General features: G+C 35.7%; 1 protein-coding gene across 1 annotated transcript; it reads right to left on the reverse strand.

The window, feature by feature from the left end:
- Positions 1–7,664: 7,664 nt before the first annotated feature.
- LOC106333633 (auxin-responsive protein SAUR20-like) lies at positions 7,665–12,624 on the reverse strand. Its single transcript, XM_013772055.1, has 2 exons — positions 12,510–12,624; positions 7,665–7,897 (listed from the first exon to the last, which is right to left on the reverse strand). The coding sequence occupies exons 1-2, from the start codon at positions 12,622–12,624 to the stop codon at positions 7,683–7,685; spliced, it is 330 nt and encodes a 109-aa protein (XP_013627509.1). The 3' UTR covers positions 7,665–7,682.
- Between the last annotated feature and the right edge of the window lie 1,469 nt (positions 12,625–14,093).

The following is a 14,093-nucleotide window of genomic DNA, read 5'->3' on the forward strand; positions in this document are numbered from 1 at the left end:
ATCTTCAAATCAATCGAATTGATTACAACCCTTGTCTTTTTTTCCTTACCAAAATTATCACACAGACAGAACACAACTGATTACATCAGTTGGTGAGAGAAATCTATAATTGCAGCGAAGGTGTAACATTTCATATTTGGAGGGTTTTTGCGAGGAGACGTACATGAACCTTATCAACACCTAAATTTACTACTGAAATAAATCGGTTGAGATTCAATAAACAATTAGATTTAGTTTTGTGTATCGGCTTCAGGATAGATCTCCATCACGGGCTCACCGAGGAAGACCCCGCCGGTTCGCCTAAGCTATAAAAAAAATCAAAAATTAGATTCGAAACAAAAAAAAAACTCAGATTCGGACAAGAACTAACGTACAGATTCAATAGCGGCATCGATCTTAGCCTTAGATCGCTTGGTAGAGCGTAGAGACAATGAAGACACAGTTCAGGAGATGAAGAAGAAGAACAGAAATGTTTGGAAGCGAAGAGCTACGTCTCGTCTCAACCATATCTCAGGAAATCTAAAATATCGGAGAGACTTTATGTAAATGTGGGACCCACAAACATAAAGGAGTTGCTGACGTGTCACAAAGATTCAAGACCCTCAGAGGAAGCCAAAGGGCAAGAGCTTCCGACCTTCATAAGTATATATTAGGTTCGGCCATCAATGTACAAAGGTATCAGTTAGCTTAGTGGTATAAATGTTGGTGTTTATATTTCAATAACCTGGGTTCGAGCCATGGGCTTGACACTATATAATGTATATAAATTTATAATAAATTAAATGCAAATTATTCCTCGAATTAACTGAGAAAAAGTCGACTGTTAAAAGTTAATTAATATTTGGGCTTTGGATCCTTTATCTATCCACAACATATGTTGTTGATCTGGATTATGGCAAGATGATAGTCGTGATAGATGGCGCTAAAGAACTATGTTTTGATGCAACTGTTGATTTCAAGAGCGGTGAGTTCTATGAGGAGGAAGCACCGGTTCTTCTCAAATATGAGAAACGGTTTGGGTTCCGTAAGCTATGTTTCAAGCTCTGTCATGATGAGGATCATTGTCCTTTGAACCCAAAGAATCCTGTTAAAAAGAAAGAAACCAAGGACGAATCAGAAAGCAAGAAAGAGGATCGTGCAAGGAGCTACAAGGGAGTGGTGATCAATGGTGACGTGAGCAATCAAGAGAATCTCAAAGATCAGAGAGGCTACTATGGAAAAGGCAAGGGAAAAATGTACGAGGAACCAGATACTAAATGGGTAAAGGTTCCGGAAAGAGGAAGCAAGAGGCCTTCATCCTATCGTACCAGCAGCAGAGTGGAGGAAGAAAGATCAAGGTTTCGGAATTCTCGTTGGGAACAACCAAGGAACCAAATGCAAGACGATAGGAACCAGTATCAGCGTGACGCAAGACGTGCTAGAAGTCATCTGGATAGTGAACGTGAGGAGCCAAAGGAGGAGTACAGCAGAATCTTCAGAAGGTGGAGAGGTCTACTACGGCTCTCGTTCCTCATCTCGTTTCGCAGGAATCAAACGGGGAGAATATCAACTCTGTTGAGGTTAGTGCGACATCTATGGAGTTGGAATGTGGTCTAGGTGATAAATTAGAGATAGGGAACTTGGTGATTGGTCTCGAACGGACTAAGGAATTGGTGGGAAATGGAAATGATGATTTAAAAAATGAGACAATGGAGTTTGATGGAACCGGGACACATGTAGAGGGTAAGGAAGAGTTCATTTGTGGAGGTGATGATTTCCAAGCTCTCACGGATGGGGAAGTGGAGGAAATAGTCATGTTACAAGAGGATACTAGAGTGATAACGGACGGGGCTGATGAACTGGGAGGGAATGTCGATCATGGCATTCTTGCAGGTGATGATGAGAAGAAGAAAGGAGCACGCAAGGCCCTGTTCAAGAAGACGACTACGGTTGCAGTAGGAACCTCTAAGATGCGGTTTGTCCAGACAGTGCTTTCACCACGCAAGAATGCTCCAGTTAAGACAGGCAAGCGTCAGGGAGAAGGAGAAGGAGCAAAGCAGACAGAGGATAAGGGTCCCTCAAACCCTAAACCTACCTCTTCAAAACCGTTTAATTAATTTATGTGTATCAAGAACCAAGAAGAGTTTTGGTGTGGTAAGTGGTGGGGATTGGGTGCATTTCATTTTGTTTTGTCAATAAGCTTTATGAGCATTTCTTGGATTTTGGGGTTTGGGGTTTTACTGCATTTTGTTGGCCATTCAGTATCTGCATATCTAGATTATTCGGTCTTATTTTGAAATAAATTTGGTGCTTTTTACGTTTCTTGTATTTGTCTTTGGACATGGTTGATATGGACTATGAAGGACTTTGTGGTACTTTTGTATTCATCCAGTTGGAGGGAGAGACATTGGTCTTTGGGTTCTTATCGGGTCTATTGAAGCTTGATAGAGTCTCACGGAGAGCTTTTGCAACAGTTTTGGTCTTTGGTCTCATTAAACCAAAGACAACCAGAAAGTTCACTATTCGGAATTGAATATGGAGATCAAGGACGTGTAACTGGATATATATTCTCGTCATGTTCGGAATACTTGTATCACAAGGGAACGATTATTTCACAGTCTTATGTCCTAGCGTCTAATCGATGTTATACATGATTTATCCTAATTGGTTTTATTAATTGGTGTTATATTTCTTTCCTCATAATATTGGAAGGGAGACTTATAATTTCTCTACCACACAGTTTTATACATGTACTATTCATACATAATTCATGTATGAAAGGAGATGAGGTCCGAGTTTATTCTTTTGGATTCTCTACGGTAACCATGAGAACAACGGTTCCCAAGGAGCGTTTGGAGACTACAATTTTTTTATTGGTTACTGAGCATTGTAAAACCTTATTTCACAACGGGACAAGCATAAGTGTTCTTTGGATAGTTCAAGGAGTCTTATTATGAGATTGGGAGATAGAGAAGCTTAAAAGTTTGGTGGCGTTGACATGTTGGTAGGCCTTTATCTTACGGTGGTTGAGAATTCATGGTATCGTTACACCCAAATTAGATAGTCCTCGGGGGCCTCTTCATATATTTTTTAAATGAGAGTACTTTGTTGGAATTGCCGAAGAATGGAAAGCAAGTGGACCATAAGCTATTTAAGGAAGATATGACATAAACATAAGCCGGATTTTTTATTTTTATCCGAAACAAAACAAGATTTAGAGTTTGTTCAAGATTTTCAATCAGAGTTTGGATTTGATAATCTAGTCACAGTTGATCCAGTGGGAAGGAGTGGTGGTCTAGCGCTCTATTAAAATAATGAGTATCAGATTAAGGTTTTATATTCTAGTAATCGAATGATAGATGTGGAAGCAGTGGCTCTTGGGAAAATGGTTTATCTGACGTTTGTGCACGGTGATCCAGTTCAAAAACTGAGGGAACAAGTGTGAGAACGTTTAACTAGATATGGACTTTCACGATCCGAACCTTGATCTATTATTGGCGATTTAAATGGGATCAAATGAAATCATAAAAAGATGGTGGATCTTTGAGAAGTGCGGACTCATTTGTTCCTTTCAATAATATGATAAGGAATAGTGGATTACTGGAGTTTCCAGCTAGGGGAAACAAGATGTCATGACAAGGGAGAAGAGGCAAAGGGAAAGGGGCAGTAATGATCAGATGTCGTCTAGATTGCGCATAGCAAATGAAGAGTGGCACACTCTATTTCCATGTTCTTATACAGAATATTTAGGGATGGTGGCATCTGATCATCGTCTAGTGGTGGCTTACTTAGAAGATAAAGTTTTCAGGAGGAAATGACAGTTTAGATTTCATAAGAAATGGGTTGGACAAGAAGGTCTTATGGAATCAATTATAGTGGGATGGTCAGATTATAACGAAGGAAGCGAAAATTAGTAATTGTCGCCACGAAATTGCTAAATGGCGGAAATATAATCCACCCTATAGGAAAGAAAAGATAACAGACTTACATAAAGCTCTCGAAGAGGTACAAACAGATAACACTAGGTCTCAGGAGGTATCTAGGAAGTTGCAAGAGGCGTGTTTTTGAAGAACTATTTAGTACAACTTTTCCATCAGAGTTTGATAGTTGCCTCTCAGAGGTACCACCGGGTGTTATGCCTCAGATGAATCAACGATTGAAGATGAGGTTAGAGAGACTCTGTTTATGATGCACCCAGAGAAATCGCTAGGGCCGGATGGCATGACAGCTCTCTTTTTTCAACATTCATGGCATATTATTAAGAATGATTTGGTCGATATGGTGAATAATTTTTTGGTTTCAGGAGAAATAGATTCAAGGTTAAATATTACTAATATTTGTATGATTCAAAACATGGAGAGACCTACAAGGATGACAAAGCTGCGTCCAATCAGTCTATGTAACGTAGGGTATAAAATTATATCAAAGGTTTTGTGTCAACCATTGAAAATATTCCTACCCTCCCACGTATTAGAAACTCAATCGGCATTTGTGGCAGGACGGTTGATCTCTGATAATATTCTTATAGCCCAAGAAATGTTTCACGGATTACAGACTAATAAAGCGTGTCAAGAAAAGTATATGACAGTTAAAGCGGACATGAGTAAAGCGTATGATAGGGTAGAATGTAATTTTATTAAGGCATTACTACAAAAGATGGGTTTTCATTATCATTGGATTAAACTAATGATGTAGTGCATATCATCGGCCAATATCGGGTCCTACTAAATGGCCAACCACGGGCCTCATTGTTCCACATAGGGGTTTACGTCAAGGAGATCCGTTATCTCCTTATTTATTTATTCTGTGTATTGAGGCTTTGATTGAAAATATTAAGAAGGCGGAGAGAGGACAATAATTAACGGAAATTAAGGTAGCCAGAGCATGTACATCGATATCTCATTTGCTTTTTGCGGACGATAGTCTCTTCTTTGGTAAAGCTAAAAAAGAAGAATGCCACACCATCTTCAGAATTTTAAAGGAATATGAAGTAGTTTCAGGTCAGCTCATAAACTTTGATAAGTCTTCGATTCAATTTGGGCACAAGAGTTACGAGACATTTTGGGCATACATAATTTGGGAGGAATGGGATATTATCTTGTTTTGCCAGAAAATCTTGGGGGCTACAGGATACAAGTTTTTGGCTTTGTGCATGATCGTCTAAATAATAGGATCAATGGTTGGACTTTTAAGTTCATCACAAAAAGAGAAAAGGCGGTGATCATTAAATCGGTGGTTACGACATTGCCAAATTATGCGATGTCTTGCTATCGTTTACCTAAGGCAACCGCAAAAAACTAGCTAGTGCGGTAGCACAATTTTGGTGGAGTCCTAGAGGTATTACAAGAGGAATGCATTGGAAATCGTGGGACAAAGTATGTGTCAGTAAGGAAGAAGGTGGTTTAGGATTTAAAGACATCACTGATTTCAATATAGTGATGCTTGGTAAACAGTTATGGCGGCTCATAGAAAAGCCAAACACTTTATTTTCTCGAGTTTTTAAAGGTCGGTATTAAAGGAACGCCTCACCACTGAAACCGATTCGTTCATATTCTCCGTCATATGGTTGGTGGAGTATCGTATCTGCTAGATCTTTGGTAAGCAAATGACTAATAAAAAAGGTGGGAACATGATCCTCTATATTTGTATGGAATGATAATGCTCACAACCACTCGCCCGAGACCAGCTAATAAAAACCAACACAATCTTTACCCATACCTCACAGTGAATTCCCTCATTGATTCTACTTCGTGAAGGTGAAATTCGCAGGTGCTCCAGATTTTGGTTGACCCACAAGATGTAAAAATCATTACCTCACAGTGAATTCCCTCATTGATTCTACTTCGTGAAGGTGAAATTCGCAGGTGCTCCAGATTTTGGTTGACCCACAAGATGTAAAAATCATAGAAAGTATACCACTGAGCAGAACCCAGATGGTAGATAGGGATGGATGACATTTTATAAACAATGGAACATATACGGTTAAATCAAGATATCAGGTTGAAAGGATTTACCCAGATAGGGAAAGACCACCATTATTATTTGGAGCCACAGTTGATGTTCTGAAGGCATTTTGTTGGAAAATACGGTGTTCACCGAAGATTAAACATTTTCTATGGCCATTGGTGACATGGTGTGTAGTAGTTAAGAAGAATTTGAAAGCGCGAGGGATACAAGGAGATATATGTTGTGCAAGATGCAGAGCTGATGAGGAATCGATTAACCATGTGTATTTTGAATGTCCTCCAGCCCTTCAGTTTTGGGCTCTCTCAAAGATACCAACAAATCTAGCTATTTTCCCAACAAGCTTTCTCTTTACAAACATGGATCATCTCTCCTGGAGGGTTTTCCCAGATGGATAATCATCAGTTTGCATGAATACTATGGTACATTTGGAAATGAAGGAATAATAAAGTTTTTAGTAATCCGGATATGGATCCTAGAGACACACTTAAATTGGTAGAAACAAAATCTACACTCTGGACTGAGACACAAATTTTCAACAAACAGAAGACGGTACCACAGTTAGAGGTTACGACTCTTCCGTCAATTCCTGGAAGATGGTGTTTCACTGATAGATCCAGGAAAGAGGATGATATTTTCTCCGGTCAGGGCTGATTCAGTACTTTAAAAGGATTTGAGGGGTTGGTGGGGGCAAGGAATGTTCGGGCTACTCTCTCTCCTCTTCATGTAGAGATGGAAGCGCTACTATGGGCTATGGAATGCATGAGAAACTTACGACAATTTCAGGTTACGTTTGCAACGGATTGTTCTCAATTGGTGAAGATAGTTTCGGAACCAGAAGAATGACCAGCTTTTGAAAGTTATTTGGAAGATATTAAGAACCTGAAAGAAAGTTTCCTCCGATCAGAGATTTATCTATATACCAAAGACGCAAAATAAAAAGGTGGATAGTTTAGCATGCAGTGCCATGAAGCAAACGTCTTTCGTCTTGCATCGTTTACATAGATTAAGATCTCTCGGTATGGTTCGCAGAATTAATATGAGTCTTTAAAGTTGACGATAAAAAAAAATTATATGGTTTTGTATAGACAAATTGATCGGCAATGAGTGGAATTTGATTGTCAGTGACTAATGAGTTTGTAAAAGTTGGTTAAGTCAAACGCCAAAACAACTAAGTTATTATATGCACAGATAACAATGTAGAATATGGAGTCGAAATAAATGGTAGTGACATTTTCTAATACAGAGTTTTCTAATACAGAGTAGTTGAGCGAGAACGATGGGAGATTTTAACAAGGCTCTCAATTTTCTCCTTTAAAAGAAAAATATAATGTTTATACTGTATTAAACATGTATTTCATTTTCAACTTGGAAACCTCATACAATATAATTTCATTTTAAAAATTGTTCTCTAACTTTATAAAATAACTTTTGTATAACATATGTAATATTTTTTGAAGTTTGAAAACCTATTGTGGAGACTCCTTACAAGTGCTTTCAGGTTTAAATCAGCTGTCAAGCTAAAGGTACTTTGGATATTCCGAATGAACTTATATAACAAGATTATCTTCGCAAACATGATTTATATCAATGTTTTTGTGGAAGTACAAAATATATACATGTTGATGCAGACTGTGTTCTCCTTTGAATAAATAAACAAAAGGAACAACAAAAAAATCTATAAAATAGAAAAGAAAAGAAAATAAAAGAAATTTCTGAGGTTCCCGAAAAAAAGATGCTCAAGTTGAAACAATACAACCATAAGAATTCAAAAGACCTACGAATGTTTCTTCTCTGCAAGGAATCGTCAATCCACCAACGGGATGATTGAAACCGAACTCTTCCTCTGCTCGATTAAGCAAACCTTGAAACAAAGGATGGTTCAAATACGAAATGGGAACCACGAATCTCTTATTGTTCTCCATCTCTTCTCCGACATAAACCGCAACATGTCCTTTTGGAACCCGAGGCCGAGATTGCTGTTTTTGGGACTGTTTAGAGTTGGTAACACGCACCAATCGAATAACCACCATGTCTACACCAAGAGTTTCTATAGAGACTATAAGAGCAATATGTTTTATGAAAGCGGAGAAAGATTATTTTTTTTGGTGGAGTTGTGTTTCAGTTAGTTGCTATTTATAGAGTAGTTTAAAGGTTAAGGAATCAAATTTCGAAGTTGTGTTTAATGATACAATAAATTTTTGTTGTATTTAAAAATGAAGGGTTTCACATGGGATCTTCTTAATAAAAACTAGGGTTTACCTATAGCATCAAGCTGATTCTGATTTCTATGAGTGACTAAAGAATATAACCAGATAGGGCCCACCTAAGTTACAGGAATCACATGCTTTCTTTGTCACTTATTGAAACCTCTGGCCGTTACATGAAACAGGTTTGGTCATATTGGTTATGCTGAATAGACAACAGAAATAAGTGTCCTCATTGTCATTGATGAAAATAGACACTTTTGACAAGTCTCTTGTTCGCTCTTGAAAATTGATGATTTTGGTCTATATGTGGTTACCCCTATAGTCCACTTGAGAGGACCTTCTAATGTCTAAAATAAAATTGACTATACAATCTTAAAAATAAAACTGACTATTCAAATTTGTTATCTATACTTATTTGTGAATTGATTTTTCGTAATCGAGCTTTCAATTTAAAAATTATAGCGGTTAATGTTGTTGTTACCCTTAATGAATAATTATATTTTATGTTATTTATCATATCTACCACTTACAAAAATAATATTTTTTTTTAGAAATCTATACTATTTTTATTACAAATTATATTTAAATTATATTATTTTATTAAGACCCAATTATCTACATATCCTTAAAATTTGTTATACGAGCTTGGTTTATATATACAAGCTTCGTTTTTGACTTCCAACTTTAATCTTCTCACTCGAGTTGTTACAAAGGAACATAAGAAAACTAAGAAGTGGTACATCCGAGGAAATTTTGAATCAGCGGTAGCTGTTGAACATTTATAATCCTAGAGTTTGGAGATGTTTTCTCAATCCTATGGTTTGAACATGTTTTATTAAAAAAATCCTAGGGTTTTGTTAAAAACTCAATAATGTATGAATATTAATTAAGTAAAAAATCAAATTATAACTAATAGAAAAAATATTTAGTGATTTAAATAGTTAGTATCTAGAAAATAGTATGTATTGTGTTTTTATCTTAAAAAAATTTAATTATAAATTTTTTAAACTAAAAATAAAATCAAATTAAAAAGAAATGAAATTAGAACGTTAAATATTTGAGTGATTAAAAACACTGACATCCTTAATGAATAATTGAATTTCATCATTATATAATTAACCATAAATTAGTATAACACACTCAAAATTTTAATAAATAATGCATATACCGGTAAATATTTGTAAGATGAATATGCATTCCCGCATATGCGGGCAAAACACCTAGTTGTTAGTATTTTATTATTATTATGATTATTATTATGATTATTATTATTATTATTATTATTATTATTATTACACATCTATCCACATACTTTAAGAAATATTTAAAATTAAAATAGTAATAAGAAAAAGTTAGAAGTAGAGGTTTTTGTTTTATTAACTCTCATAATTTATGAGACACTCAAATTACACTTTTTATCTAATGATTCAAATTTTTGAAAATTTTAAATTATTTTGTAGTTAAAACTATTTTTTTTTAAAAAACATCAGCAATAGGGATGATTTAAAAATACTAAGGGTATGATTGATTCTCGCTGTAGTTCGCTGTAGATGCCCTTCACAACTATAATATATCTAGAGCCCTAAATCTATACCAATCTTGATTTATAAATTTTTCAAAGTTCAAAGCTTTTTTTTATAATTCATGTCTTTATAAATGTTGCGTAGGGATAAATATCTACAGTCCAACTCTAAGGACTCTTAAGAATTAAAATCTACAGCCAGAACAAATCTATTCACAGCTATAATTTCACAGCTAAAAATGAAAGCTACAGCTCTTGCTAATCGGACACTAAGCTTGGAGACTTGGAGTGTTTGAACATGCGTGGTTTCTTTGTGTTATTACAATTTACAATGTAAACTCAACAATTCAAGATAACATTTACGTTAAAGTTGTTAGTCTTAAAGAGTTATATATATATATATAGTCTTTGGGCACAACAAGCTCCCTTTTTTGCATCCAACAAACTCCGTCAGAACACCAGAAGTTAACAACAATAGTTCTATTGTCATCTGAATATTCTACAATAACATAAAATTGTAAGAATTTATTTAAGACCATACAGTTTGTTCTCTACCATACCACGGTGAAAGGTTCGGAACTAGATTCTTTCAATAAATAAAAGAAATCACTCTGTTGAAATTATCAGTTCCATGTAACATGTTTGATCTCAAGGTATCATTAATCACAGTATTTTTTTCGTACAATTAGTGTAATTACGCACAGTATTTATATATATATATAAGTCGTACATATATTGATGTATAATTAGTGTAATTACGTACAGATTATTCGAAGAATTTTCTGTTATTATTAATAGACGGCCACGTGTTTCATTTGCATTTTTATGATCACAATTATCTCTTCCTAACAACGTAGAGTAACATGATGTGCTTGAAAATCTAAAATGTGCAATCATTTAGATATGATTTACATTTTTATTATGATAAATTTCACTAAAACAATATTGTTCAATACTGTTTCACTTATTTTAATAATTATTATGCGTTTATTTGACGCTAATATGTCTTCTTGTGATTTGTTAACATTGATTTACATATTATAGTAATCGTTACTTACAACCCATTTTAGTTTCTTCATAGTGCATGTGATCCACCATTCCTTTAAATATAGTTTGAAGTCTTATATATAGTTTTAGGATAAAAAGCAGAAAAAGCTCTGCCTTCTCTCTAGAGTCTTCCCCCGCTAATAGTGTTTTCCGGCCGACGGAGTGGGCTCCCTCAGCCACCGTCGGTCCGATTTGTTTTGTTTTTCTGTTGTTTGTTCCTTGCATGTCTCTTCGAGAGGGTGAGGGATCGTTGTGTGCCCTCTCTGTTTTGGGTTTCATCTAATCGGCTTTATGGTTCCGGGAGGTAGAGGCCTTTACAGCTCTGTCGTCGCCGGCTGTTGATCCCGGAGGTGGAGGCTTCTTACGCTCTGCACTGCCGGCTTTTGGTTACAGTTCTGTCATCTTCGTTCTTATGAAGATGAAGGTGCTTTGGTTCTCTGGAACTCGGGTCTATTCCCGATGGTGGGATGTTGAGGTTGGTTTGGATTCAGTATTAGCTTGAAGCCTCTTCTCTGTGTTTGTGGCGTATGGTGTCGGATGAGATCTCGAACAGATCGATTGATCCTCTCCGATGTTCGGAATACATGAGATGGTGGGTTAGTTGAGAGTAATGATGTTCCCGGCAGGTTTCCGGTGGTTTGTGGCGCTGATGAGGTTGTTCTCCGGCGTAAAGCTTCGGTCGGTGGAGGCATGGAGACGGTCCCTTGCGTTCGACACGTGTCTTTCGCTTCCTTCTTTCGGAAAACACGTTTCGCATACGTGTCTTTTAGATAGGGTTTACTTTGTTGCGCTTTCTTTGGGCCTCGTCCCTATGTTTTTTTAAGTTTGCCCGCTTGTGGACTTTTGTTTAGTTGTTTGTGTTGTTTGGGCTTATACTTGCTCTTTGTTTAATATTAATACAAGATGGAAAAAAAATATATATATAGTTTTAGGATACTGTATTTATAATGTAAGTCAGCTGGCTATGGTGAATTAATAAATGTACTTATATATATATGTGTGATACAGATTTCTCATTATACAAAACGTTCCATTTTTACAATAATCTATTTCTTTGTTCGATTCGGGATGGGAGAGACTATTTATTTACAATGCTTGGATTGCAAAGAGGTGAAAATACAAAAAATAATGTAGTGTTCCAAATAAATAAATAATAATAATGTATTTTTTAAATGTAATATTCGAGGCAGTACTATAACATCTAACGATGTCACTTTTTTTTTTTACGATGTCATATTATAGAAACCGCTCAACATATTATCTTCGGTATTCTAAATTATAGATCAATATAACAGCGCTTTTGAAGTTGGAGAGCAGATATTATGTTTCAAATATATATATTTGTTCCCAATATATTAAGCATTTACACACAACAAATTGGTAAGAAAATAAAAAGAGATCTAAATCTCCTATACACAACCCTTAAAGCTTAGAATGCAGTCACCCTCTAAATCTTTTTTTTTTTTTATGATAAGTTGCCACCCTCTACATCTTGACCTTTTAATAGTTTGAATATGAATACTAGTACAACTTTTAGTATCTTATTCCGATGTACTAAAAGTTTCCTATAATTTTCCCCTTAGAGAGAGAGAAAACAAAGTTTCATCAAAACCCTTAAGACTACTAAATATTAATAATTGTGTTCCTCAGTGCAGCTGATGAGAAGTAATGAGATGAAAAAACGCTTCTTCTCGACAAGGAATCGTCAAACCACCCATTGGGTGATGAAATCCGAACTCTTCCTCTGCGCTATTAAGAAACTCTCTGAACATAAACGGCTACGTGACCTTTAGGAACAAGCCCTGAAGTTGTTGTTGATGATGGTGGTCCGTTTTTGTTCCTCATAGATTGTGATTTGAAGATTTGCTTTGCATTTGGAAGCACGGACCGCATTAAACCCATCTTTGTGTTTTCTTCAATGCAACTTATCAATTTGAGAATGTACCAAATATTTGAAGCAAGTGACCTGATAGACAAGGAGGAGAAGAAATTTCTATTTATAGGAGTGAACTTAAAGCTAGCATGTGACTTCAAGATAATGAAAAGACTTTAATGCTAAAATAGCAGTAAGATGCGATATATCTATCACCAAAACTTCCCCCCCAAAAGTTGTGGGCTGTTGGACCCTTCCATCATCCATCTGGCTCACATGGCTTAGCTCATATTTATGTAAACATACATATATAAAAGGAGAATGCATGCAACTATATAATGTAGTTTCAAAAAAAAAAACTATATAATGTATGTGTTTATATGATTGCCAATATAAAAGTCGGGTATGTATATTTAATTAGAGCCTCGAAGTGGTGAATAGTGTGACCTGGTCAGGCTAAGTGAGTCCAGTTCTTGAAATGGTTGATAGTTATATATGAAAACATTACGTATAATAAGTTCCAAGTCCTAAAGTAGAATTTTCCTTTGCTCTCAAACTAGGGGCCGTACTGCTGGAAACTATGAGTAAAGAGATGGTTTTTATGTGTGTATATATATATATTTGTAAATGCAGCTCTATCAATAATTTGAAGAAGTTATATGCCATTGGATAAGATTTGACTAGTACATCTTTGCATGTGATTATGATGATGATGATTGCAATTGTTGTTAAGACTGAGTTTTGAATATACAATATACTACTGTTTAGTGATGAACCTCTTTTCGACGGTGTCCCAAGAGGTCTTCGTGGTGATCTCAGCCTCTCTTCGTGCCTCCGGTGGACCGAAAAGGGAAGTCGCCGCCGCATCCGAGATTAGATCGTCATTGTTGAACCTTGAAATTAAATTTCCTTAATTTTCATATGTGGTCCTTTTAATTTTAAATATTTCCACTATTGCCCTGAAACTTTCAGATTTGCAAATAAGTCCTCTTCAGTTAACTTAAAACTTCTAAATTTGCATTTTAAACCCTATCGAATGAAATGAAGAAATAATTGTACCAAAAACCTCTAAATACATCTTTTTAGCAACTATACTCAAAATCATTAAAATTATTAAATATCATAATTTGAGAAATGTACAAATGAATCCGTGTACATGTATCGTTTCTTATAATATTGTACACATGGACAGTAGAATATATGTGTACACGATGAGAATATTTGACACACCGAGTACCTTTCAATTATCATTCAAAATGTTATTTTTGGTTTTTGGGTTTTTAACCAGACAATGTGATTTGCGATTTTAGTGGAAAAACATGATATCTAATTGTGATCTAACCAGACAATTTTGTTTTAATTGGGATCTTGTAGGCAATTGTGGTGCAATTTATTTATATCTAAAGAACATATGTAGTGTACACATGTACATTTTGAAGTTGATGTACATATGTACACTATTAAATAACTAGGCCTGGGCGTTCGGGTCTTCGGATCG

This window comes from Brassica oleracea, chromosome C3 (assembly GCF_000695525.1).
Source record: "Brassica oleracea var. oleracea cultivar TO1000 chromosome C3, BOL, whole genome shotgun sequence".
Taxonomy (NCBI): domain Eukaryota; kingdom Viridiplantae; phylum Streptophyta; class Magnoliopsida; order Brassicales; family Brassicaceae; genus Brassica; species Brassica oleracea.